Source organism: Nelumbo lutea, chromosome 5 (genome assembly GCF_056320005.1).
Source record: "Nelumbo lutea isolate HS-2025 chromosome 5, American lotus-T2T, whole genome shotgun sequence".
In the NCBI taxonomy this organism is placed as follows: Eukaryota; Viridiplantae; Streptophyta; class Magnoliopsida; order Proteales; family Nelumbonaceae; genus Nelumbo; species Nelumbo lutea.
The window spans coordinates 7,325,800-7,352,571 of record NC_142688.1 but is presented as its reverse complement, the minus strand read 5'-3'; the positions used below and the strand labels follow the sequence as shown (position 1 = coordinate 7,352,571).

The 26,772-nt window shown below is 40.3% G+C and overlaps 2 protein-coding genes across 3 annotated transcripts; one reads left to right on the top strand and one right to left on the bottom strand.

The window, feature by feature from the left end:
- Nucleotides 1-42: 42 nt before the first annotated feature.
- On the bottom strand, nt 43-19,570 carry LOC148850099 (uncharacterized). 2 transcript variants are annotated; one of them, XM_088944293.1, is made up of 4 exons: nt 19,438-19,570; nt 18,079-18,190; nt 17,739-17,789; nt 43-331 (listed from the first exon to the last, which is right to left on the bottom strand). In XM_088944293.1, exons 1-3 carry the CDS (start codon nt 19,557-19,559, stop codon nt 17,775-17,777), a joined length of 249 nt encoding a protein of 82 aa, XP_088800419.1. In that variant the 5' UTR covers nt 19,560-19,570; the 3' UTR covers nt 43-331; nt 17,739-17,774. The 2 variants fall into 2 exon arrangements, with proteins under 2 accessions (XP_088800419.1, XP_088800418.1); XM_088944292.1 differs by lacking the exon at nt 17,739-17,789.
- Nucleotides 19,571-19,871: 301 nt separating this feature from the next.
- Nucleotides 19,872-26,511, top strand: ZCW7. Its single transcript, XM_088944288.1, has 5 exons — nt 19,872-20,409; nt 20,514-20,658; nt 24,526-24,685; nt 25,646-25,858; nt 26,208-26,511. The coding sequence occupies exons 1-5, from the start codon at nt 19,872-19,874 to the stop codon at nt 26,211-26,213; spliced, it is 1,062 nt and encodes a 353-aa protein (XP_088800414.1). The 3' UTR covers nt 26,214-26,511.
- Nucleotides 26,512-26,772: the final 261 nt, after the last annotated feature.

Sequence of the window (26,772 nt, the reverse complement as noted above, 5' to 3'; positions counted from 1 at the left end):
AACCAAGGCTTACAGTCCAACTCAAAGATCACTTGAAACAAATTTTGTGAAAGTGTGAATATGCAACTTTAACTTTATTCCACTGTCCTCAGAAGGCAAATTGATTACAGAGCAAGCCCTTGGATATTGGAACGTGACATGGGTGGATAGTGCCTTAAAATACTTGTAACTTTATAAGGAGAGACAAATAGGCAGTGGAGATTTATAGAAGATGTATGGTTATTTTGCCTTGATGTTGAATTGTTGCTCTAAACATCTTCAACTTGGTGCTCCTTAGAACAAGAGTGAATAGCGATACCAACATTATACATTCAACTGCTTTGAAAAAGAACTGCATAAAAGAAAAAAGATAACAAAGTGAGGAAATTTCTCCTAACACAACAGAAGCAATATAAATGCAAAATGGAAATATATTACATTCCACTATTTATACCCCAAGGAATTTGCTATATAGTCTAAAGGATTAAAACCTCTGTTTCAGGCATTCACACATTCCTAAAACGAAAGCAATAATATGGTTTGAGGAAACAACATTCGTACATTGTATGCATACCCCTTTAAACACTAAGAAGGTTAAGTACTAGCATTAAATAGAAAAGGAAGACCATGGAGGCTTCAAATCCTTAAGAGGTGCTGCATTTTGCTCCTTGTCCAAGGCTCATGGGCTTCCCTGGCATCAGTTTGTGGGGTTACTTAGGCATGGTCTCAGCTCTTGGAAGGTGCTCGGGGTGCTTATATTTGGGCTATGGTTTTCCTGGATTTATTCTTATTTTTACATCCATAAAATCAATGAAACTTTCAAATATTCATCTGCACTAAGTCTTTGAATGGGAAACCACCACCTGGGTGCAAATAAGAGAGATGTTATGAGATAATGTTATTATAACATATAGAACTGTTTCTTGCTAAACATGAAATTATCTAATTTGGGTAGTTGTTATGTTATCCATTTTTAATAGCATTGTCTGACCCAGACTAGCTAGGAGAGCCAGACAGTCCAACCCTCCACCATGCAGCAAAAGACATCCTATATGGCCTGGATTTCACATTTCTCTGGACCATGAACCTTTAAATACATCAATGTATATTTGGATCTTCACTTATTTTTTATTTCTAAGTTTTGTTTTGTTTTGTTTTTTATGAAATTCCTCTGACCTGGCTGAGCTGCTTTGCAACAAGGACAATTGTATGTTCAAAACACCACCAAGGAGGAAAAATGGACTAATGCCCAAGCTGCATCTTATAACAGGTCTAATGTAGCCCTTTAAGGGAGAATGTCTGGGAGACCATAAGTAAAAGTGCATTTTTTATGAACCAAAACCAAATGTTAGAGTGCCTTCAATTATGCAGCCAAATGACATGCATAAGTGGAGGAGAAAACATTCACCATCATCATCATCATCATCTAAGTCTTCCAAACTATATAGGATTGGCTACATGAATCTTGTTTCACCATTCTGTTCTGTTTTTAGTGTCATATCCATTGCTAAATTATGAGTTGAGAAGATAGCATTGATGATAAAAAATTTAGATACTACAAGTGGAACTTATTAAGAACCCAATTGTTCCTTAAAATTTGTTGTCTCATTATTGGGAAGATCAATGAAGATAAAGAAGAGGTCAGTACAGATGACCCGATAGATTAGGCTCCCCTTTCCTCAAGGAACCTGTAGATTTAAGTACTCACATCTTCATGGAAATGGAATGATATCTAACCTGATCGTTACAATAATTCGATGTTGGAATGTTTGAAGATTATCTTCAGAAAACCGCCATTTAACATTGTTCCACTCCCTCCCAGTGAGTTGTCAGCTTAAACTTTGATGGATGTTCTCTTGGAAACCCAGGGTGCCCAAGAGCAAAAAAAGTCTTTATAGACGATGGGGAAGTGATTTTCGGGGTTTACCTGTTTCCTAAGGTGTGGGAACTCTATATGAGCAGAGACACCATGGTTGTCTCAGGGATTGAGGCTCATGTTCTCTCTAGATCTCACTCACATATAGGCAGAGGAGGATTCTCAGGTGCTTATTGGGTGGAAGAGATGGGGATGAAGTCCCCTAGTGCTTTTGCCATTATCATATAGGCTAGACTTCTGGTGCCCAGGTTTATCCTACAATACTGCTGCCCCTCCACTGGGCTCTTCAGGGTTATATGTAAAGCAGTTATTGTAAGCTTTTGGGTTTCTTGCTTCTTCCTCTGTATCAACTTTTCTTGTCTCCTTTTGATCATAAATAAATTATTTTGTTATTGATAAGAAATATTAGCAAATTGCAGATTTGTTCACGTAAACAAGTTCTGGGATGCCAATATAAAGGTACAACCTAATTTGTCTATCATGGATTCAAGGGATTTCATATTATTTAAATAATGCCAAAGAGTTCTTTGGCTATAACAGACATAGGTGGTGGAATCATCTTGTTTTTCAACTCCATTGGGAGTTGCGGGTAGTTTTTAGTCCTTGTAATAGATGTCTGAGTTGAAAAGGACAAAAAAAAAAAAAAAACGCAAAAGATCCTTCTTGCTTTTCATTCTCATCTTTTTCATCAATATTCTCTATTAGGTACCAGTATACCACCAGTGGATATGGTAATGATGGATAGCTTTATGAGCTTCATATTAAGTGATTGGATGAAGCAAAGGGTCTAGTGGTTTGGATGACACTACTTATTGATCTGGACTAAAAGGTACAAAATTATGGATTATATTCATGTTCGAATAAGAGTTACTTGTATAGAAGAGATGCCACTAAATTTAATAGAAGAAGGGAGCATTCCTGCTCTAATAATGCCTGATAGGTGCATTTTCAGATTACAAAGGCTAATTCTTTTAATCTGAAAATGCACCTATCAGGCTAATTCTTGGATGATCAAGAACATGCACTATTAAGTACTGGAGGAATGGAAAGAATCTTCTTGCCGGCAAGGAGATGGAGGAGTCAAAGGAGTTCTTGATGGAAGAGATGTACCGGCAGAAGGAAACTACAGTCAAGTTTCGTAAGGGAGGAAAGGTACTGTTCTTCTGAAGGGGGAGGCAGATTTTTGGTTTCAATCCTTTCTGGATGGAGCAGCGAATGTAAGTTGGAGAGTCGACTGGAGTGGTAACTTCAAATACTTGACCAAGGAATATTGTGCAGTGAGAAGGAGGAATTCAAAGGGATGGTTTGTATCCTTGGAAGAAAGATTTGACAAAGGGAAGAAGCAGATGATTATAATCCCAGAAGATAAAAATCGATTGGGGTGGATGAGGTTTGCAGATGAACTCCACAAGATAGTTAGCGAAGGATGGTAGACAAAGAGGGAGAACAGCCCACTGAGAGAGAACAACTTAATGAAGGAAGTAGAAGCATTGGAAGGTATTGGTAGTAAGGAGGAGCTAAAATAAAAGAATAAAGAAGCTGGAAAGGCTAGGGCTTGAAGAACAGTGTGAAAACAGGGATTCTGTAATTTTGTTGCTCTATCTGCACCGGAAGCTAAAATCTCTTTAAATGGAGAGAAGGGAGACTGGGAGCGGAGATTAGTTGTAACAGTAATAAACAAAGTGAAAGATTGGAAAAGAATATTAGAAGATGTAACAAAAAAGCTGGGTATTGGGAGTACTACTGTTCTCATACCTTTCAATGAGAGAAAAGCTACAACGGATGGGGGGAAGACCAGTGTGGAATTTGATACGCTTGAAACGCAAGAAGGCACTGTGACAATTGGAAAATGGTTTCCATCATGCAACCTAGTGGAGGTGAGTGATAGTAGCATTCACCTGAAGTTATTGGGTCTGCCATTCAATTTATGGCAGAAATCTACCCTTGATAAAATAGCAAAAGCGATGGGAGGCATGTTAATCTTGTACAACAAATGGGACCGAGAGCTATCAGTATGAGGATTGCCGGAGTTAAGCCAGAGGCTATTCCAAGATGTTTAAATTTGCTCTGCGATGGGTGTGGGTGGCGTTGGGAGCTGAATCGACGCTCTGGAATGGGAAAGAGACGAAGGAGGAAGATGATGAAGTGGCTGGATGGGTTACAAGTGGTGAGGATACAGGAGTTAGAAACTCACATGTAAAATGATGTGGGGGACGGGAAGGAGTTAGGGACATGCAAAGGTGGGACGGTTTGAATGCCAAATTTGAATTCAAATCTGGTAGTTAATGCCTTAAACAACGAGTTAATTACTGGGGAAGGTGATCTGAATGGGAAAGACTCGATTAGGGGGTGGGGCCCACCTGGTAGTGGCAAGCCTACTAATAAGTGCTTGAGTGAACTGGTTGATTCGAAAAGGGAGGGACCATTGGCTTGGGAAACAAGGCCGACTGGAAATATTGACTCACGTGAGACCTTAAAAGTTCACATGGGTTGTGGGATTGTGAGGGTGATAGACAAGGGGCTTATGATGGGCTCCAAGGCAAAATCCTTCGACTGAACACCCAAATCCGAGATTCTCCAGAAGGAAGAAGATGTTCTTTGAGGATTCAAGTGAGGAAGAGTGGAGCGGCATTGAGGAAGATGAAGAAAATTCAGGCTCAGAGGAGTCGTCTAGCATCAGAAGTGTGCAGGAACAAGAGAGAACAGACAGAAAGGAGATCGAAGATCTGAACTTGGAAAGGTTATTTAGGACTCGACTTGGAAGCCAAACAGATAAAGATCAGTTGGAAAAGCAAACGGGGAACCTCATACCCAAGCAAAATAGGGGGACACCACAACGCAAACAGGTAGGAAAGCAGATCAAATGCAAGAGCAGTTGCAGAGGGAGAAGTTAGTGATTGAGAAGCATAGCCAGGAGAAAAATATAGAACTGCTGTGCATGGGGGTGGGTTCCGGTCCAGGTCAAGTCCAACGATGTGCATTAGGAAATGACCAACTAAAAGTTTCAAACTCCTTGGCCGGGGATATGGACTCTGTTGGTGATGCCTACCCTCCCTTGTTTTCGTTTGCTTCTATAAACTCCTCAGGTACCTCAGTCCATTTGTTTTCGGGTACTAACAATAGCACTGGTCCTTTCACAGGTGTTCCAGATCCGGAGTTGTATCTCTGTGAGCCCATGGTTGCTAAGAAGGGTAATGGAAAGGAGGGAGAAAAGGATGAAGGAAATAATATTATCATGGGGAGGAAGGAAGGAAGAGGTAGAAATCAAGAGCAAGAAAAGGGGCAAAAGAGAATTGTAGAGAGGAGGATGAAATTACTTGGAAAGAATGGGCTAAAAAGATGGGGTTAAGGATTAATAAGTCAAGGGTGGAGAAGCTAGGCAAGAAGGAAGGTGTTGAAAGAACGAAGAAGAGTAGGAATGAGGAGGTAGGAGACAAGGCGAGGAATTAATTAGAGGTATGTGAAAGAAGGGGATCTTAGATTAGTGATGATAGGATGAAGATAATGTCGTGGAATGTAAGAGGGTTGGGGAGTGCAAGCAAAAGAAGAAGAATTAAGGATGTTGTTAGAAGAGAAAGGCCTGATTTTCTGTTGATCGAAGAATCAAAGTTACAAGAAATAGATAGGAGATGGATTAAGAGCATTTGGAAGGGAGGGGGAATTGGATGGGCTCAGGCTCCCTAGTGGGGTGCTTTAGGGGGTATAGTTACTCTGTGGAATGAGAAGTTGGTGGATTGTGTGGAGTTGATCGGAAGATTCTCAGTGTCGATTAAATTAAGGAATGTGGCGGACAACTTTGTTTGTGTTATGACCAACATTTATGGGCCAAATGAGTATAGAGAGAGGAATGAATTGTGGGAGGAGTTGGTAGATATTAGAGGTCTTTGGGAAGGCCCCTGGTGTTTGGGAGGAGATTTTAACGTGATCAGATGCCTAGAGGAGTCCAATAATCCTAGACAGAGGGTTACAACCGGCATGAGGAGACTCAACAGATTTATAGAGACCTTTGAGCTGAAGGAGATAGAGATGGGACAAAAAGTTCACGTGGACAAATTGTCAAGAGAATCCTATATATTCAAAAGTGGATAGGTTTCTTGTTACCTCAGACTGGGGGGAGAAGTGAAATGAGATGGCAGGTAGAGTCCTTCCTAGACTCACATTGTATCATTGGCCCATTTGCATTGAAGAAGGATAAAAGGGTGATGGACCAGTCCCATTTAGGTTTGAGAATATGTGGCTTACATTTCCGGAATTTATGCAAAAATTGGAGGAATGGTTGAGGGAGGAGGCACCTAGGGCAAATTGGGAAGGTATAAAATTCCATAGAAAACTTCAAAAATTGAAATTGAAGATCAAAGAATGGATATTTAATGTGTTTGGGAGGATTGAAGAAAGGAAATCCAATCTGATTATTCAAATTGAAGACTTGGACAGTAAGGAAGAGCTAGGCACTTTGACAGAAGGGGAAAGGAATGAGAGACTCAAGGTGAGGAAGGAATTGGACTTGTTATTACTAAGGGAGGAGATTAGTTGGAAACAAAAATCAAGAGTGAAATGGATCAAAGAAGGAGATGGGAACACTAAGTTCTTTCATAGAATTGCAAACGGGAGGAGAAGGAAAAACTTCATTTCTATGCTGGAGATGGAGGATGGTTCTATCAGCCAACAAGCAGAAATTTCAAGGGGCTTTGTGAACCATTTTAAATCAATCTATAGGAGGCTAGGAACTACAAGATGGAATCTAGAAGGACTTGAAGGATCTCTTTTGGAAGAAAGATGGAGAATTGTTTTAGAAAAAGGAATTTGAGGAAGTAGAGGTCAAGGAAGTTATTTTTGCCAATGGATCAACCAAAAGCTCTTGACCCGGATGGTTTCACCATGGCTTTCTACCAAGAAGGTTGGGATTGAATTAAGGAGGATCTCATGAAAGTGTTTGCGGAGTTCTATCATCGAGGGATCATTAACCGAGGTTTAAATGCAACTTTTATTCCCTAAGAAGACGGGTGCCAATCATCCTAAGGACTTTAGGCCAATCAGTTTAGCGACTAGCCCCTACATAATATTGGCTAAAGTGTTGTCTTTGCAATTGAAAAAGGTTCTTCCCTCAATTATTTCTCAATTCCAAGGGGCATTCATTTAGGAGAGGCAAACTAGTGATCAAATTCTTATTGCCAATGAATGTGTTGAAGACTTTAAGAAATCAGGCAAGAAAGGAATTGTGTGTAAATTGGATTTAGAGAAGGCTTATGATTTTGTGGATTGAAAGTTTTTTTTTTTTATCAATAACACTTTCATTAACTCATCAAAAGAAGATTTACAATAGGAAGACAAACACACTTATCTTCCAAGAGCAACAAAGAACCTCAAGAAAAGAAAAAAAAGAAAGAAAACACACTATAGTTACAGCTTAGCCCAAAAAAGTGAATCCTTTTTTGCCCCTTGTTTAGCTAAACCGTCAGCTAGGAAATTAGCCGATCTTTTAACGCAAAGTATCTTAACTTCCATCTCCCGCACCAGCCACTTGAATTTCCTCCTCTCATTATTGTACTTCCATAAGCCATTGTGATATTTAATCAACCACCCTATCACCATCTTTGAATCCCCTTCAATTAAGAGTTTCCTGATGTTCAACTCCTTAGCTTTCTGTACTCCTTCCATAATTGTCAAAGATCTTAGCTCTAAGGGAGTCACCCACTCCAATTGGGCCTGAGAACAGAGCAGAAATGACCCCATTTTCATCCCTAAAAACACCCCCAATCCCCGATTGTCTCGGATTTCCCCTGCTATACCCATCAAAGTTTAGTTTCACAAATCCACTAGGTGGAGGGGTCCAAGCCACACTCATTACTGACTTAGTTTGTGTGCAATTTGCAATTTCACCCCACTTCCTCAACATGTCATCCACAGTGTAATCTGTGAAAAGCTCCAAAGATTTCAGCCACTGTATTGCCCTAATATGAATGATAGCCCTCAGATCTGTTGCTCCTCTCTGAGCTTCTGAGAATATCCTAGAGTTTCTTTCTTCCCAAAGTGTCCAACATACTGCAACTCTTAGTCCTCTCCACATTGCCCTTCCCCTTTTTATCCACCACCTGAAAAGAGAAGGGGAAAAAAGGCCTTGCAAGTCTGATGGGGTATTCCAACTACATCCAAATAGGGACAAAGCCCATTCCCAAATTGACCTCACAAAATGGCAAGACACCAGTAGGTGAAAACCAGTCTCCCCATCCGCTTTACAAAGAACAAACCACTGAGGTGACAAACAAGTATTGGGTCTCTTCTTTTGGAGTAGATCACCAGTGTTGATTTTTTCCAGATAGGCTTCCCAACAAAAACTACCAACCCTAGGAGGTATTGCTCTGCAACAAACCTCATCAACAGGAAAAGGAGGGAAGGTAGGACTTGTGGACTGACTTAAGACTTTGAAGAAAGAAGCACAAGAAAAAATGCCGTTGGGAGGTGTCCAAATTCTAGAATACGCCCTAGTGGGGTCTAAGACAACGTTATCAAGAATTGCAATAAGGCTCAAAATATTGTCAAAGTCTGAGTCCCTCAAATCCCTTCTTAGACCCAAGTTCCACCCAATCCCAGAAGTGGAAGAGGACGGGGTGGTAAAAGACGAGATTGGCTCATTTTTCAGATCAGAAAGAGCAAACAAAGAAGGAAACTGATCCCTTAGAGGGGCACTCCCCACCCAGGTTTGTTCCTAGAATTTTATGGAGTTACCAGAATTCAAATCATACTTGATATTAGGGGAGAAAACTGGTAGCAGGTCATGAATGGCTTTCCAAGGAGAATTGCTTGTGGTCCTAGCTCTGATTCCAACGTCCCATCCATTATGCTCCAACCCATGAATACTTGCCACTATTCTAGCCCATAGCTTCTCCTTCTCCAAGGGGAACCTCCACAACCACTTTCCCAACAAAGTCATATTCCTTATCCTAATATTCCCAAGCCCCAAACCATCCATTATGTGGATTGGAAGTTTCTAATTGGGATTATGGATAAATGGGGCTTTGTCGAAAAAATGGTGCAAATGGATAAAGGGATGCCTGAAGACACGTCATTTTTCAGTGGTGGTGAATGGGAGAGTAGAGCCGTAGAGGCCTTTTTTAGTGCCTTTAGAGGAGTGAGGCAAGGGGATCCATTGTCCCCATTCCTATTTACTCTCATTGTGGAGGTGTTTAGCAAATTGATTGTGAAAGCGGATGAGGGATCGCTAATAAAGGGATGGAGGATAGGAAGAGATAGGGTTAGGGTGACCCATCTACAATTTGCAGATGACATCATAATTTTCTATGAAAAGGGGGGATAACATGATGCAAGGAATTTGAGATTGTTGGTGAATCTTTTTGAGAGAATGACAAATTTGAAGGTAAATATGAGCAAAAGTGTGGTTTTTGGTATCAATTTGAGTCAAGATGAGATTGAAGACTGGGCTAGGGAATTAGGGTGTACTTCAAGTGGATGGCCATCAAGATATTTGGGGCTACCCTTGGGAGTGGATCCTAGAGTGTTATCCTTTTGGGACCCGGTGGTGGAGAAATTTGAAAGGAAGTTAGTGAGATGGAAGAGGAATTATATCTCCTTGGGAGGTAGAAATAACTCTTATTAAATCCACACTAACTAATCTTCCAGTTTATTACCTTTCAGTCTTTTGCATGCCTGAATCCATTGTTAAAAGAATTGAAAAAATTAATGAGGGACTTCTTTGGGAGCTTGGGGAGGAGAAGAAAGATCACTTAATTAGATGGGAGGTGGTATGTAGGAGGAAAGAGTGTGGTGGGCTGGGTTTGGGAAGGATGAAGGAAAAAGAACTGGGCTCTATAAGGCAAATGGCTTTGGAGATTTCCAAGGGAGACAAACAAGCTATGGCATAGAGTGGTAGAGAGCATTCATGGGCTTTCAGAGGTTGGGATGCTGGAATATCTAACAGAGCTTCTAGTGCTTCTCCTTGGAAGGCTATCCACAAAATTCTGCCACACTTCTTGCCTCATACTAGGTATGATACCAACTCCGGAAACAAAATCAGATTTTGGGAGGATCTATGGGTTGGAGAAGCTCCTTTAATGGAGTCTTTTCCTTCTCTGTTTGCTATTTCATATTTCAAAGGTAGACTCATTTCTGAGTTCTTGGTCCATTCCCCTTCTCAATCTGAAACTGGTTGGAATTTGGGTTTGTAGGAATGTGAAGGATTCATAGTTGGATCTTGTGTCACAATTGCTTCTTTTGTTGGATGGTGTTTTTATCAATAATAGCAGAGTGGATAGCCGATTATGGAAGGTAATTCCTCTGGAATGTTGACTTGTGATCATTCTTTAAATTGCTGGTTCCCTCTCATTCACTTCTAATGTCTTTCCCTGTTAAGGAAGTGTGATGTTGCCCAATCCCCCCTAGGGTGAGTGCTTTTTGTTGGGAGGTTTACCATGGTGCAATTAATACTCATGTTTTTTTACAAAGGAGGAGACCCGGATGGCGTCTAGCTTCAAACTGGTTTGTCCTGTGTGAATCAAATGGTGAATATGCTCATAACTTGTTCGTTTCCTGTCCTTTTGCTTGTTGTATTTGGGATTGGTTTTTTTTCCTTGTTTGGTTGCAGGTGGAACACTGCACTTAGCTTGGATAAATTGTTTGATCCCTCAACTTTCAGCTTGCCAAGAAAAGGGGTTTGGAAGTGCACAAGAGCTGTAGTGATCTGGGCATTGTGGGAAGAAAGGAATGAGAGAATTTTTGAGCAGGAGAAAAGAAGTAAACAGGCTCTGATTGAAAGTTTAATGGTAAAGGTGACACATTGGGTGAAGACAACTAAATTGTTTCTTGACTTCACATTTGATGATATTTTAAGACAATGGGGCACAATTGCTGCATCATCCTCAGCTAAGAAGAAGTAAGTGTCAATCTGGAAACCGCCAAGTGATGATTTTTCAAGTTGAATTTTGATGGGAGTTGTTTTGGTAATCCGGGGCTGCTGGAATGGGAGGGGTGATAAGAAATAGTGAAGGAAAATTGGTGTTCTTGTTTTCTGGGCCCATAGGGTAAGGGGACTCAATGGGTGCAGAACTAAAGGCTGCTCTTTTTGGGGGTCCAAAAGGCATGGGAAATAGGGATCAGGAAGTTGTTGATTGAAGGAGATTCGAAGGTGATTATCAGCTGGCTGAAAGATAACAATAAAACTCCATGGTATTTCAGAAATGAGATTATGAAGCTTAAAAGATTCTCAAAAGACAAGCAGGTGAATGTGTAGTGGATACCTAGATCAGCAAACAGTTTACCTGATCATTTTGCTAAGCAAGGGGTCAATAGAGGGAATTGTTTTTGGGCTCAGCTGTAAATGTAAGAATATGGTTATGCTATTGTCCTAAGAGTTTGGGGTAGCTGAGGCTACACATTGTAAATTTTCTTCCTAAATTAATAAAAGGATTTTTCTGTTGCTAGTCAAAACAAAAAAAGGGCTAATTCTTGGATGGTCCAGGTCAATGAGTTGGTGGGCCTTATGCATGGAGTAGAAGATCAAGACTGTAATCAGTCTTGAATCCTAAAAGGTTTTAGGTTTGTAAAACAGAAATGAAGATGAGAGAAAAGGGAGAGAATAGAAGAGAAGCAAGAGAACACAAGTTGCTGAAAGGAGGGACAGATTCTTACAGATCTGCCGCCGCCACTCTCTTAATATTTATAGGTTTATGTTTAGTACATGATGAAAGGACACATCTGCCCTTAGTACTTACATAATAAAGAAAGTAAATAAAACTGAAATAAATAACAGCTGAATTAGCAAATTGACTCAAATTGACACTACTATAACTGAAACAAATACTGCTGTCCTACGAACATAGTGGGGACCACTGCAATGGGGCCCACATCAGTGTTCTCTACACTCCCCCTCAAGTTGGGAGTAGATATCTATCATGCCCAACTTGGATAGGTCTGTCTCTAACTTCTTCCTTGGTACAGCCTTGGTGAGGATATCCGCGAGCTGCATATTGGATGTGATGTACGGAAGACACTTCTTGTGATATAACTCTTTCTCGCACAAAATGTCGATCAACTTCGATATGTTTAGTTCTGTCATGCTGCACTGGGTTGTGGGCTATATTAATAGTTGCTTGATTATCACAATACAACATTAAGGGCTTTTCATAGTCAATACCCAACTCTTCAAGTAGTGACCTCAACCATAAGATTTCAGCCACTCCATTAGCCATTGACCTGTATTCCGCTTCAGCACTGGAGTGGGAAACAACACTTTGCTTTTTACTCCTCCAAGAGACAAGGTTACCTCCCACAAGGGCACAATATCCAAAGGTAGACCTTCTATCATCAACACTTCCAGCCCAATCGGCATCTGTATAGACTTCCACCCTCGTGTGATTATTGTTCTTGAGTAATATACCTCTACCCGGGCATCTCTTCAAGTATGCTAATATTCGTTCTGCCGCAAGAAGATGAGAAGTTCTAGGGGAGTGCATGTACTGGCTGACAACACTAACTGCATAGTTGATATCCGGCCGAGTGAGACAGAGATATAGAAGCTTTCCAACCAACCGTTGGAACATAACTTTGTCCTCAAGAGGGTCCCTACCCTCTGCACTAATCTTGTGATTTTGTTCGATGGGTGTATCGGCCGGCTTAACACCCAACTTTCCAGTTTCCGCCAACAGATCTAGAACATATTTTCTCTGAGAGATAAAAATCCCCTGCTTGGATCTAGCAACCTCAATACCCAAAAAATACCGTAGTGCACCAAGATCTTTTACCTCAAACTCTTGATGAAGGAACTGCTTGAGAGACTCAATCTCATGACTGTCATTTCCTGTCACCACAATATCTACATATACTGCTAGTAGTGTCAGAGAGGACTCCATCCTTTTGATGAATAGTGTATGATATGACTGGGCCTGTACATAACCAAACCTTCCAAGGGCTAATCTGAACCTATCAAACCAGGCTCTAGGTGACTGCTTCAAACCATACAATGCCTTGTTCAGTCGGCAAACCTTCTTACCTGTCTCTGTATCATAGAATCCAGGAGGCAACTGCATGTAAACCTCTTCTTGTAAGTCTCCATTCAGAAAGACATTTTTACATCCATTTGAAACAGGGGCCAAGAATGATTTGCTGCAAGGGATAACAAAACTCGAATGGTGGTCATCTTGGCTACTGGGGCAAAGGACTCCAAGTAGTCTATACCACAAGTCTGAGTGAATCCCTTTGCAATCAGCCGGGCTTTGTACCTTTCAATAGAGCCATCAGCATTATGCTTCACAGTGAATACCCATATGCATCCCACCGGTTTCTTTCCTTTTGGTGGGTCAGCCAGTGCCCAGGTATTATTCTTCAACAGGGCATCCATTTTGACTTGCATTGCATCTTTCCATTCTGGAACCGATAAGGCTTCTTGCACTGTTCTTGGAATAGGGACATTGGCAATGGAAGTGAGATAGGACCGGTAAGATGGTGATAGACGATCATAGGATAGGAACTGTGAGATGCTGTGAGTTGTAGAAGTGGTGCAATGTCGTTTCCCTTTGCGAATGGCAATAGGGAGATCAAGGTCATCCATAGGAGGGGAAGTGGCAACAACGAGAGGTATCTCAGTAGGCTCTGGATCTGGAGCCGCAGAAGGAACTGGATCTAGCCGGGACTGCCAAAGACTAGGATCAACCTGCCTGCATCGCCTATGATAGACTCTCAACTCCGGCTCCCTCTGACCACCCTCACCACTACAACCTTCATTACTCAGTGGAATAGGTAAAGGAACAACCCCACTTCCACTCTCACTGCTCTCGCCCTGAGGAAAGAAATTCAAAACAGCCCCACTTCCACTCTCACTGCTCTCCCCCTGAGGAGAAACCCTAGGATAATAGGGTGTCTTCTCAAAGAAGGTGACATCCATAGAGACAAACCGTTTCCCTGAAACCGGATCATAGCAGCAATAACCCTTTTGAGTTTGTGCATAACCAAGGAAAATGCATTTGGATGCCTTAGGGTCAAACTTGGAATGATGAGGCCCGAGAACCTGGACGAAACAGGTACAACCAAAGGTTTTAAGGGGAACAATGAACAACTCCTTGTCTGGGTAAAGAAGGGAAAAGGGGGTTCTCATATCAAGGACCCGAGAAGGAACTCGATTAATGAGATAAACTGCCGTGAGGATAGCATCACCCCAGAAGCGAATAGGTACATTGGAGGTAAACATAATGCTTCTAGCCACCTCCAAGATATGCCTATTTTTCCTTTCGGCAACGCCGTTCTGCTGTGGTGTATAAGGGCAAGTGCTCTGGTGAATAACTCCATGGCTACGAAGGTAGGAGGTCAATGGTTGAGAAAAGTATTCCTTTGCATTATCAGATCTGAGGACTTTGATTTTAGTTCCAAACTGAGTGAGAATCATCTGATGGAAGTTTTGGGTCAGAGCAGGAACCTCATCCTGAGAATGCATAAGATATACCCAAAAAAACCGGGTATAATCATCAACAAACAGTAGAAAATATCTGTACCCACCCATAGAAGAGATATGATATGGCCCCCAAACATCAGTATGCACAATATCAAAAGGGAAATTACTCCTTTTATTACTTAAAGAATAAGAGGTTTTACAATGTTTGGCAAGCTCACAACTCTCACACCTCAACTCTGATAGCTCAACAGACTCAAATAAAGCAGGAAACAGACTCTTCAAAGACTTAAAAGACAAATGACCTAATCGGTTATGCCAAAGCATAACCGAACTCACAAACTGGGAAACAAAAGACTTCTTATCCACTGACTCTTCCCGTCGGGTACTCTCTCCAAGCAGATAGATCCCGTTCGTCTCACGGTAGTTCCAATCACCTTCCTTGTCTCCAAATCCTGAAAAACACATCGATCAGGGAAAAAGGTTACTGAACAGTTCATGTGTTTAATAATACCACTAACTGAAAGGAGGTTGGTATCAAGCTTAAGAACATGCAAAACAGAAGATAAAGAGATAGTGTCCGATAACTTGATGTCCCCCTTGCCCGAAATGGGAACAAGAGAGCCATCAGCAATGGATACTCTATCTCGGCCAGAGGACAAGTGATAAGAAGTAAACAAAGATGGCAAGCTAGTCATATGGTCAGATGCACCTGAACCTATTACCCAGCAGTGATCAGTATTACCTAGAGCTGAAGCATGGTAAGCTGAGGCTCGAGTACCTGAATGTGCAAATGCAGATGTAGTAGGAGCTGATGGGGACTGGGATGGCTGAGTTGAACTTTCAACTTCCTTTTCCAACTGTATGAGGGCAGCCCGAATAGCAGCTAAAGTCTCCAGGGATGTACCTAATGAGGATGCTGAATCAGTGTTCACTGCCATATGAGCATTACCCTTCTTATTTCTCAGTTTTGTTGGGACCAAGTGAGGATGTAGCTTCCAACAAGTATCTTTTGTGTGTTTGGGTTTTTTGCAATGTTCACATACTAGATCTCGTTTATCTTCCTTCTTCTGGTCCCTTTCTGAGTCACCCCCTGGCTTGGGTTTAATAGCTGTCAAGGCTGGGAAAGAAGGCTGAGGCTGCATCATAACTTTCCTCTTGGTCTCTTCACTATGCACCAAGGAGTATGCTTGAGAAAGGGTCACACTATCTCTTGTCAATATCTGTTGTCGCACAATGTCATATTCTGAATTCAAACCAGCAAGAAACTCAAATACCCTATTCGTCTCAACTTGTTTTCTATGAATCTGTGCATCTTTGGGACTCTCCCACTCAAGGGTCTCCAGATGGTCAATCTCATGCCACAAGGATTTCAAGGTAGAGAAGTAGACAGAAACTGGCTTCTCTCCTTGTTTAAGGCTGTTCACCTCACACTTCAGTTCATAGGCTCTGGCAACATTAAGGGGTTGGGAATAGGTTTCTTTCACAACATCCCATATTTCTTTGGTTGTCTTTGCCCACAAGTAATTTCGGCTGATATGTGGCTGCATGGAATTACACAGCCATGCCATAACTAAATAGTTATCTTGAACCCACTTGGTGTATATTGGGTCCTCCTTAGAAGGCTCTTTCACATCTCCCAAGAGGTAACCCAGCTTTCCCCTTCCTCCAATAGCCATCATGGCTGATTGTGCCCACTCCAAATAATTTGACCCATCAAATCTCATAGTTGTAATCTGAAATCCGGTTTTAGATACATTACCATAACTGTGGTTTCCAAAACTACTATCTCCCTGACCCTTGAACTCCATCTTTGATCAAGATTCAGTGGATACAAACTGTTAGAGCAATTATACTAGAAAACAGAGTCAAGGAAGTAAGTCTGAAAGCTGATCCGAAATTGATCTGATCCGATCAGAAATACCAACACAAAACCAATGTGATCTGAAACTGATCTGATCCGATCAAGAATACCAACACAAAACTGATCTGAAATCAATCGCCTATCAATCTGAGATGTTCTCTGAAACCACTACTGTGGGGCCCACTACTGTGAGAGCAAAAATAGGGTTTCAACTGTAGGTTTGAAGAAAATTAGTGATCTGAAATCACTAAAGTGCTCAGCTGCACTCTCCAAGCAATCCGCACCAGTGGGACTTGTCGTAGGGCACTGTGAAACCCTAAAAAACTAATCCCCTTTGGAGAGGAGGGTTCGACCCAACAATCAAACCCTGGACACAAACTTAATCACAGTTCGGCAAGCCAAACCCTAGAGCAAATTTGAACACAGTTCGACCCCTCTTTCTAGATAGGTCGAACCTATCTCGGCTGATTGCAATCTCTAAAAATCAGTAAAGAAACAGACTTACTTACTGATTACCTGCCTTCGGTGTACTGTCTTCTAGGGTTACCTGAACCCTAACCTTTGCTGCCTCTTCCTGATTACCAACTCTCTGCAGGCTGTGGCAAGTCTTCAACTACTGCGAACCTCTCCTGGTAATCTCCAAGATTCAGCCGCCGAAAAACTTCTTCAAGGCTTCCAGCCCTAGCTAGTTCTCATGTGATCGGCTGGACTAGATACACATGAGAAGCCCTAGATAGGCTCTGATACCAAGTAGAAGATCAAGACTGTAATCAGTTTTGAATCCTAAAAGGTTTTAGGTTTGTAAAACAAAAATGAAGATGAGAGAAAAGGGAGAGAATAGAAGAGAAGCAAGAGAACACAAGTTGCTGAAAGGAGGGACAGATTCTTACAGATCTGCCGCCGCCACTCTCTTAATATTTATAGGTTTATGTTTAGTACATGATGAAAGGACACATCTGCCCTTAGTACTTACATAATAAAGAAAGTAAATAAAACTGAAATAAATAACAGCTGAATTAGCAAATTGACTCAAATTGACACTACTATAACTGAAACAAATACTGCTGTCCTAGGAACACAGTGGGGACCACTGCAGTGGGGCCCACATCAGTGTTCTCTACACATGGCATGGAATTATAGAAGAGATGCCACTAAATTTAATGGAAGAAGAGAGCATTCCTGCTCTAATAATGTCTGATAGGTGCAGTTTCAGATTACAAAGTCTAGTTATTGGATGGTCCAGGACAATGAGTTGGTGGGCCTTATGCATAATATGGAATGCAAGGTTCAATGTTATATTATTCATCCAACTAAAATTGATAGTCACCCAATGTTGGTCCTGGCTATCTGGAGTCTTGGGAGGGTGGAATGGATACAGACCTAAGCATTGAAATTTTTTACACACAGTGGCCACTCTCAGACTTAAACAAGCATTCTGACACTTGTCTGCTTGATATTTTACAATTATACCAAGCAATGGCCCCCATTAGTCATCCAAGTCAAATGTGAATTTTGTCTAAAACACATTGGAACTGTAGATAAGAAAATCTTATCTGCACCTAGAGTTATTGGAATAGATAAACTGGTTACTGAAGTTCACCAAGTTAAAAGTTTGAAGGACTTACAAAACTGTTATAATTGAACAGCCAAAGGCTTAAACTTCATCCCATCTGCCACTGCATCCATATAACAAACTATCAAATACTTAAGCTCATGTATCAATTTTTTCCTAGTCATACCAATTCATCAGGTTGAGGGAATAAAAATTATGAAAAATGTGAATAACATTGTCTCCAGTCTAATGACTGACCCACTGATACTGTTGTGTAAAATTGCAACAAGGCTACAATATCTGTATCATATGTTCATGGGTGATTGAGGGTTTTTTTTGGCAACATTAATGGTTTTGTTTTTTAAAACAAAAATAACTGCCGCATAAATGAAATGACATGTTCAGTAGCATACCTTAAGAACTGGTTCACCCCTGTTGGAGGTAGCAGATTTTTTTGCATTTTCTTGTGCTAATAGCTGTGCATGTGCAGCTTTTCCTGCAGCAGATTTCTCAAATTGCTCTTGCCTGGTTTTGCAGCATATAAATGTTTGAGAGACAGTCAATATTATTCTTACATCCTCTAATATCTCTAATCTTTGTGCTATTATGGACAGAGCGTTAAAGCTCTAAACAAGAGAATCATAACTTAAATCAGAATTCTGAGATGGTGATAAAAGGCACACAATTATGTCAATATGGTTATGGATTCAGGACTTATCAATCCAGAGACTACATCTATGTAACTTAGAATGGGTGTTCATGATATATTTGGATCTCCAACCAAGGATGGGATAACACTTAAAAGCAACTCCCTGTCCTCATCACCTTTCTAAATGCTTTGAGGTAGCCCATCCCCCCTTCCTAATGTGCCAGCAGATCTCACTTAAATTACAGGGCAATTAATACAAAGAGCAGATGATATTTTTGAGAACAAGGCTAGGAGCATCACCGTACTAGAAGACAGCATTTGGTGGCTTTGTTGCTCTTCAGTGTCAGTGAATAAACTCTTTAAGGATGCCTCTATAGTGAATTTTCAGAGGAACCTCACCCATTGTCTTTGTACTACAGGTGTTGGAAGGCCAGTGGATAACTCCTCCGGTGCTAATTGGGTAGGGATCAGGGGTGTTTTTCTTTCCTCTGAAGGTGTAGTTCTGTGGGCGTTTAATGGTCTTATCATAGTAGCAGATGTCTCAAAAGGCTGAGGTGGTTGCAGTCCTAACTGGACTGCAAATTGCCAAAAGATTGGGCATCTCCGCTCCTCTCGTGCTAGGTGATTCAGCCAAAGTTATCAAGTGGATGGGCTTACAGGAGAGTGGGATGTGGAGACTCAATCATCTCATGAATGAAGCTCGGGATATTGCAGGTGGATTGCTCTCCTCATTTCAGTGGATTCCTAGAAGTCTAAATACCTTGGCTGACAGCTTAGCTAAGGCAGGGGTGGTTAGAACTGAGTTGTATAGTGATCTTTCTCTGCCCTGATTTCTTTGCGTGCATCCTCTCATGTACACGTTTTTCCCTTAATTTACTCTTTCCTCAAAAAAGAGCAGATGATATTAAATTCCCCTTCTTTTCCGAGATTGCGAAAGTTAGGATACCCCCCACCCCACACGCACACACACACACACACACCGAAGAAAAAAAAGGAAAAGAAGTGTGGGAAGAGGAACCTCGGAACCTTGAGAAGTAGTTGAACACCGAAGGGAACAGGGAGATAAGATTAGACAATAGAAAAACAGTTCTAATTGGGGATTGAGATAGAAGAAACAAATTACCTTCTCTGAGCGGCTTCGGCTGCTTTAGCTCGAGCTTCCTCGGAGGCCAAGCGATCTTCTTCCTCTCTTCTCCGCCTACTTTCCTCAGACTCTCCACCGAAGCAATCAAAGCAAAACCCCATCTCTCTCCCTCTCCTTGTCGTCGAGTTTCACACTCCCTTTGACATTTGAGTTGGTATGCATTCTTATACATTATGGATCCACCGATTTCTTAAAGAAACATACTATACTTACCTTCCTATCATATTAAGGTGTACCCAGTTAAGCCTATCATATCAAAGCCGTCCTTTGCCCATCATTTTAATAGTTCATTCAATCTTGAGTCAGAGATCTAATACGGGACCCACAATTTATCGTCTTTGAGACATAAATAGTCAGGGAACTGTTGAAGGCAAATCAGACGCAGAGCTTGTTTTGGAGTGTGAAACAGGGAAATGAGCTTCCGACCGTTAAAGTCACTCCCGCCAACAGAAACCCTAGAAATCGGGAGCGGTCTTTCATTGGTTCCTCGCGTGAAACTCCTCCTTACCATCTACCGCTCGGATCCCTCCGTCAAACCCATTGACGAGTGGCAGCTCAAACGTGCTCTCATAGACTTCCTTAAGAACTCCCTCTCTGTCTCCCTCACCGTCCCCGAAGAAGATCTCGATATCCGCAGATTCAAGGATCTGAAAAAGCGCAAGCGCGAAGATCCAGTTGCCTCCGGAACTCTTTACGTGCGAGATTTAGGGTTTCTTAGTAAGATCAGTAAGAACAAGCAGAATTTGACATATGAAGACGACGAGGAAGAAAATGTTGAGGTGTTAGAGAAGAAGTTCTTCGACTGGAAAAGATCCCTTGTGGATAGGTTGGATGGTATCGAGTTGAATCTCGAAGGAGTGAAGTTCAGATTGAACGTCAGTATCCCTCCTTGTGATGATTTTGAAGGACTGAAGAAAGCTTGGGAAGATTTTTACGCGTTCGACAATCGAGGTTTGTGTTTTGGAAACGCAAGACTAGTTGATAATTGTTCCAGTGGGTTTGTGATGTATCTGGGGGTTGAGGTGTGTGGTTTTGATGACTCTGGTTTTCTGCAGGATCTTATTCAAGGGGTGGGAGACAACAGCCCGACACAATTATTTTGAGAGGTGTTCCATCGAGATGGTTCGCGGAACCACGAGTTTCTTCCAAGCCTTCTATGCTGGCTACACATACTATTTTCTCTGTATTTGGAAGGATAAGGTCAGTCGGTCCCCTTTCAACTTTTCAAACTGTTGTTATCCAGCTATTTGTTGCAATAGAATGCCAAAAGAAAAAAGTTACTTGTTGCAACATATGTTCTACTTAAATTTTGTAATATTTTTTAAACTACCTGCTTATTTGGCGTCGGTTTTAATTTTTACATGCCAAAACACCATTGTTTCAGATCCTCTCTAAGTAAAGAGGTATATTGTATTACCTAATTCTCTTTTATCCTCCCCTCAACCCCCCTCCCAAAAAAAAGGGAAAAAAGAGAAAAAAAGAGGTTTCTTACCTCCTGAAGGATATATTTCTGTTGAAATTGAATTTGTTGCATTGAAACTTCATCAATTGATCATCAGCTAAGTTGATTGGCAGAAACGATTTTTGAACATTTATTTTTAAATACTGTTTGGCGTTCAATTTTAAGTGTATTGATTCTTCATAGAAAGTTGACACGATCATGGACATGGAAACCTCATGTCTAGAGTCGGGCTTAAAGTTTTTGTGTTCTTTTTTGAGTACCTGATTAAGCTCATTTACTTTAGCCATATTGCCATAAAATTAAGTAACTGTAGTTTCAACAACGAGTGTTTAAAAATGTTGGTCCAGTTAGAGAAATCTTCTTCCACTAACTTTATTCTCTAGGGAAATATTTTCTGCTAAAGCATATGTTGTTACTTATCACATCGCCAACCTCACTATTTCAACACACACTCTTCACACTCTTCACACTCTTTCAGCCTTCCCTGTGACCTTCCAGACTCCACAATTTTCACTAGACTTTTCTTTCCAATTGTGTTCATGGTGGTTTTCATTTAACACAATTAGACTATCCCAGTTGACTCCTTTTCTGCCCCTTGTTATTTCTGGTTTTTTACCACCTATAAAGGTTGCTCCTGTCTTCACATGGGCTTTCTCATTTCTTTCTTCCTTTCTTTTCTTAACCTTGCAATTTATGTATCTCACTTCATCACCTTAAATATTTCCATTTTGTTGAGACATCTTTTCCCATTTCAAGATATTCTTCTCCTAAGAGGGAGTGGGGAAAGATGGGAAAGGAAGCAAATCTCTTGATGTTATCATGTTGTTTATTTAGATTACTTAGCAAAAGCCATCTCATCTAGATGGGAGGTAGTGGGTCGTTGTAAGCAAGGAGGTTTAGGGTTAGGGAACTTAGTTAATAAGAATGAAGCCCTATAGAGTAAATGGCTTTGGTGGTGGCCTTTGGAAAGAGAGAGATTGTGACATGAGCCATGAGGTGGGGGAGAGTATCCATGGCTGTTCTGAAATTGGATGGCAATCTCCAACATTTTTCCTAAATTCCTCCGGTTTGTAAGGTATGATGTTTGCCTCAGGTACTTAGCTTTTTGGGAAGATGTTTGGGTGGGTAATCAATCTCTAAGCAACCTTTTTCCCTCCCTTTATTCTACCTCCCTATCCTATTTCTAGGTTTCTTTCTTCCTCGATAACTCCTTTGTCTCCAACTTGAGATTTTGAGTTTCATAGAGGATTAAGGGATGAGGTATTTACCTGTGTTTCAGAGATTTTAATTTTATTGGAGTTTGTTTGCTTGGACCCCCTTAAGTTAGATAGAAGAATTTGGACCTTGGTACCGGGTGGCTCCTTGTGCTTGCTTCTTCAAGCTCCTTTGTTCTTGTACAACGGCTTTTTGTTGAGAAGTTTATCATGGTAAGATTAATACTTTGGATAACTTGCAAAAGAAGTTTATCATGGACCTTTTTTTGTGCTTGTCCACAAATTGGTGCACAATGTGTAAAGTATAGCATGAGGATTGTTACTACTTGTTGATATCTTGTTCCTTTGCTGGAGATATTTGGAATTGGGTTTTCTCTTTATTTGGTTGTAGGTGGAACCGTAGTTTTTAAGGCGCCAAGGCGAGGCTAGGCGATAGGGGGGTGCCTTGTTGCCTAGGCGATGGGTTTTTTTAAGTAAAAACATGTAACCTAGGGTAGTTCCCTAGGTTCCATAATCATATTTCCTTAATAAATATCCATAATTTTCACAAGAAAAGCATAAACTTCATGTTTAAGTATAGAAAATCAACATATTCCAACATATTCATGAGAAGAAAAAGAAAGAAAAGAAAATTCAAAAATAGGGGGGCTGAACCCCTATTTCTGTTATAGGAAAAAATGAAAAGAAAAGGTGGAAGAAGAAGAAATTAGTATATAAACACACAAAATTAGTAAAGAAAAAGAAGAAAATGTGTTGATTGGACAACATTTTATGTTCTTCCTTACTTATTGGTTCAGGTTCTGAAGTCTTTGAGTGTTCAATACAGCATTTAGCAATGTTTGTGTTGATTAAGCCCACTATCACCTAGCATTTAGCAATGTGTTGGTTTTATGTTCTTCCTTACAAGAAAGGTGGGCTCCTCCTCCAGAAGGAGTAACAAAGCTGAATTTTGATGGCAGTAGTCAAGGTAACCCAGGGCCCTTGGGTATTGGTGGAATCTTGAGGGATAAGGATAACAACATTATCTCCTTATTCTTAGGCCTAGTAGTAGTTGGAGACTCAACAAGGGCTGAATTACTAGCAATTGTACAAGGCTTACAGATTGCCGACCAACTTGAAGTGGAAAATTTGGTAGTTAAAGGAGATTCCAAGGTGATAGTGGGCTGGTTGCTGAATCCGGACCTTGTCACTTAGGGCTACAGAGATCTTTTGAGGAAAGTAAAATGGCTTACAAGAAATATGACTGCCAATTTTCAGTGGGTCAGCAGATCAGAAAATGCATTGGCAGACTCTCTGGCTAGGGTTTTTCGGGTTTCTTTGTATTGGGCTAACTTATAGTCTTGCTTATTGATAAGTGTTTGGGTCTGTACTCATCCCTATGGGGAGGTAGCATTTTGTGCCTCCTTCAAGGCCAATTGTACTCTCTTTTTTCTCTAAAATAAAATTGCCTAATCATTCATCAACAAAAATGCCTTCTCATCTACAAAATATGTACAAACAACAAGACTGGCAGTCAAGATGAAATGAATGTGGTTAAAAAAATGCTAAAAGTTACACCGAACAATCTTCTAGTGCACAAAACCATATTGACCTACTTCACTTTGGTGCACTATTGAGGACAACCCACAACAGATCTTTAGGCTCAGTTTGGAAAGAGTACAAATACAAATGTGTACAGTGAAAATACATAGAATATACGAGGTTTTGTACTCTACATATTTGTATTTGTACTCCTTCCAAACTGAGCCTTAGTATTTTATAAGAAAAGAAGAAAATTTTGAATTTAGAAAACAAATGCCCTCCTGCAAGAGAAAACTGCTCACTGCTGTGGATCATTTTTTTTTGCTCTATATTTTCCACCGAAGGGAATCTCTTTTTACTAGACTCTTGCTCTTTCCCAAACTTTCTTTCTCTCTGAAATGTATGGAGTTACACATATTGGTATATAGAGGACAATGCTCACCAAAACCAAAGGAATTAAAGAAAGTGATTTTATGCAATCAAACCCAACAGAGTGTTAAACTAGATGTCTGAGAGGACCTAGACCATGAGTAACACAATACTTGGATGCTGTATGCATCTTGAAGTTATACAAAGCTTCATTGTCCAGTTTTGAGGAAAAAAGCCTAAAACTAATGATATTGTAAGTTTGCTACCAATATTTTTTACATGTTAGAAATTATACTTCCACTTCAAGATTTTGAGAACATATAAGTTAGATTTGATTCTCCACATGTTATCTCATCAAATATGCTTAGGAATTAGGACTCTCTTTCTTTCTCTCTGATCAATGATGTAATGATTTCATATTCCACTAAGCCATCAAATTTAATCTTATAACCTGATTGTATGACATTGTTTGATGATGTTCTGTTAACTCACACCAAATAGGCATCTTAATGTTGCGGAGGACAATGATCTAGGTAAGAATTCGGAGGAGGAAAGTGGAGATCTTGTGTCAGGTCTTCAGTGCAAGATTGTGGTTCAGTTTGAGAAATACGAAGACTTCCATAACACTCTGAAAGTGTTTTGTGGGCGTTCTATACAAAAGGTAAAAGCTGCTATCACCATCTCTATGACAGTTTCCATTTTATTCTTTGTTGGAGATATCCACCATCTTCTCCACTTGCCCAGATATAAATTACCAGAAGTAAGGGTATGCCATTTCAACTAGCTTCTTCTAGGTTGCTTTTCAGCTGGATCCTAACATGCACTCCAGTGACTCTTTTCTTGGCCAAGCCCTTCAGGCCTCTTTGTCAAGTCTATTATCTGCAACCGGAATATCTTGGATCTTGGGCTAAAATTTGGTAGCAAATTGTAAATTTATAATACTCAATAAATGTAATAAAATCAATTATATGTTTTTAATTGTGTAGTGTTCATAATGAATTATTTCTCTAAGCTAATATTTTGCCTTTTCCATTGAGCATTTGATTATTTATATAAGATAAAAATAACTATGGATTATATGTGCTTAAACATTTGAAACTAAGGTGTTCATCCTTATTTTCTAAGACTCTTGATTCTGACATCCCATACCCCTGTTAGATCCCCGCATGTGGTAGCTGCATCCATAAAGCAGAGGATGCAGGTGGTTTCCCAAGGTCCATTTTATCTTATTAGATGTTGTCCTTTTTATATAATGAGATAACTTATTACCCTCCTTGTTTTACAATTAAGGGGGTGTTCGACAACATGGTTGGCTTTGTTTTTGAAAACAAAAACAACTGCCACATCAGCAAAATTGTATTGTTTTTGCTGATGTGGCAGTTATTTTTTGTTTTCAAGAAACACAACCAACCATCTTGCAAACACCCCCTAAAAATTGAATGATTCTAATTCTTTGATGCTTATGCTTTTCCTATCAGTTAAAAATGAAAGGAAATTTTCTGATGATATGATCATCTTCCACTGGTTCATCGATAACGAGTAATTTATATTAAGATTTTCATAGCCTGTTTTGGATGGGTAGGTGGAGATGCATGTCTAACTTAGGAATGTTATCTTGCAGCAAGGATCGCGCCTTAAAGCTGACTATGAGGCAACATGGGATAAGGATGGTTTTTTCCGAAATGCTCAGCAAAGAGTAATAAACAGTCAGATACAAGAGAAGAATGGCCGGTTGCAGGCAATGCCAACCGATCACTATAAAAGTGTGGCTCCAAAACCTCAACCACAGATTGCACGGTTTAGTTCTGAAAGTGCACGGCTGAAGAGGTTCAAGGTTTGGTTTTTTTCCTGATTTATTATCCACGAAAGCACTAAATTCTATTAACAATAGGGGTTCTTGTCTATTTATGAAAAAAAAAAATAGGGGTTCTTGTCTTTCCCCGTATTTTATCCTCCCTCTTGTCCAATGTCCAAGAAATTTAATGGGTTTGCTAACTTGTGGGAGATTTGCATTATTTCTTTTTTGGGCTGGTGATTGGGGTTCCTGCCTTTCACACATTATGTATTTTCTGCTACTTGACCTACATGCATATGTATCTTTTTAAGGCTTACCATTCCTGCAAAATGATTGGCATTTCAATTGTTGCATTGAATGATGAGAAACTCTTTTTAATTTTGTGCAGGAATAAGGTATTAAATTAAAATTTGGATGAGCATTTCTTGGTTCAAGCTCAGACAGAAAAGACTCCTAATTTGGTCATGAAGAACTTTTCTTTGCTAGAGATTAATTTTGCAGTGTCATTATGTCTCTCGGATTGGCTAAACATTCTCTGCATAAATTGGCAAAAGAAAGGTATACCAATTATGTTGTACTACTGATTCCCTCACTTTATGTTTTCAATGCCTTGAAATCAGGAACATGAAGTGCTTTTACATGTTTCCCAAACAATTATCTATTTATCTCATGCCCTTTTTTTGAATCTCAAATTCTCAATCCTCTTTTTTTTTTCATTCAATGACACATGGGCTGTCTTCTTTGGAAGAATTGTAGTAGCTATGTTATAAATAGGAATTTCGTTCTTCCAACTTTTGATAATCATACATTCATAATCTAAGCAATTATGTCCTGGAATGCTTTGTTTTTCATTTTTTTTTTATCCCTAATTTTGCCCCAATAGCTGTCTTCATCATTCAATGACACATGGGCTGCCTTCTTTGGAAGAATTGTAGTAGCTATGTTATAAATAG

Excerpts from the sequence above, each read along its gene's own strand:
- LOC148850099 (XM_088944292.1), bottom strand. The coding sequence starts at position 19,559 with ATGGGGTTTTGCTTTGATTGCTTCGGTGGAGAGTCTGAGGAAAGTAGG. Across the intron at positions 18,191-19,437 it reads GCCGAAGCCGCTCAGAGAAG|GCAAGAGCAATTTGAGAAAT; the intron begins GTAATTTGTTTC and ends CTGCAAAACCAG. Across the intron at positions 332-18,078 it reads GGGGTGAACCAGTTCTTAAG|TTCTTTTTCAAAGCAGTTGA; the intron begins GTATGCTACTGA and ends TCTTTTATGCAG.
- ZCW7 (XM_088944288.1), top strand. The coding sequence starts at position 19,872 with ATGAGCTTCCGACCGTTAAAGTCACTCCCGCCAACAGAAACCCTAGAA. Across the intron at positions 20,659-24,525 it reads TCTGTATTTGGAAGGATAAG|GCATCTTAATGTTGCGGAGG; the intron begins GTCAGTCGGTCC and ends CACACCAAATAG. Across the intron at positions 24,686-25,645 it reads GTGGGCGTTCTATACAAAAG|CAAGGATCGCGCCTTAAAGC; the intron begins GTAAAAGCTGCT and ends GTTATCTTGCAG.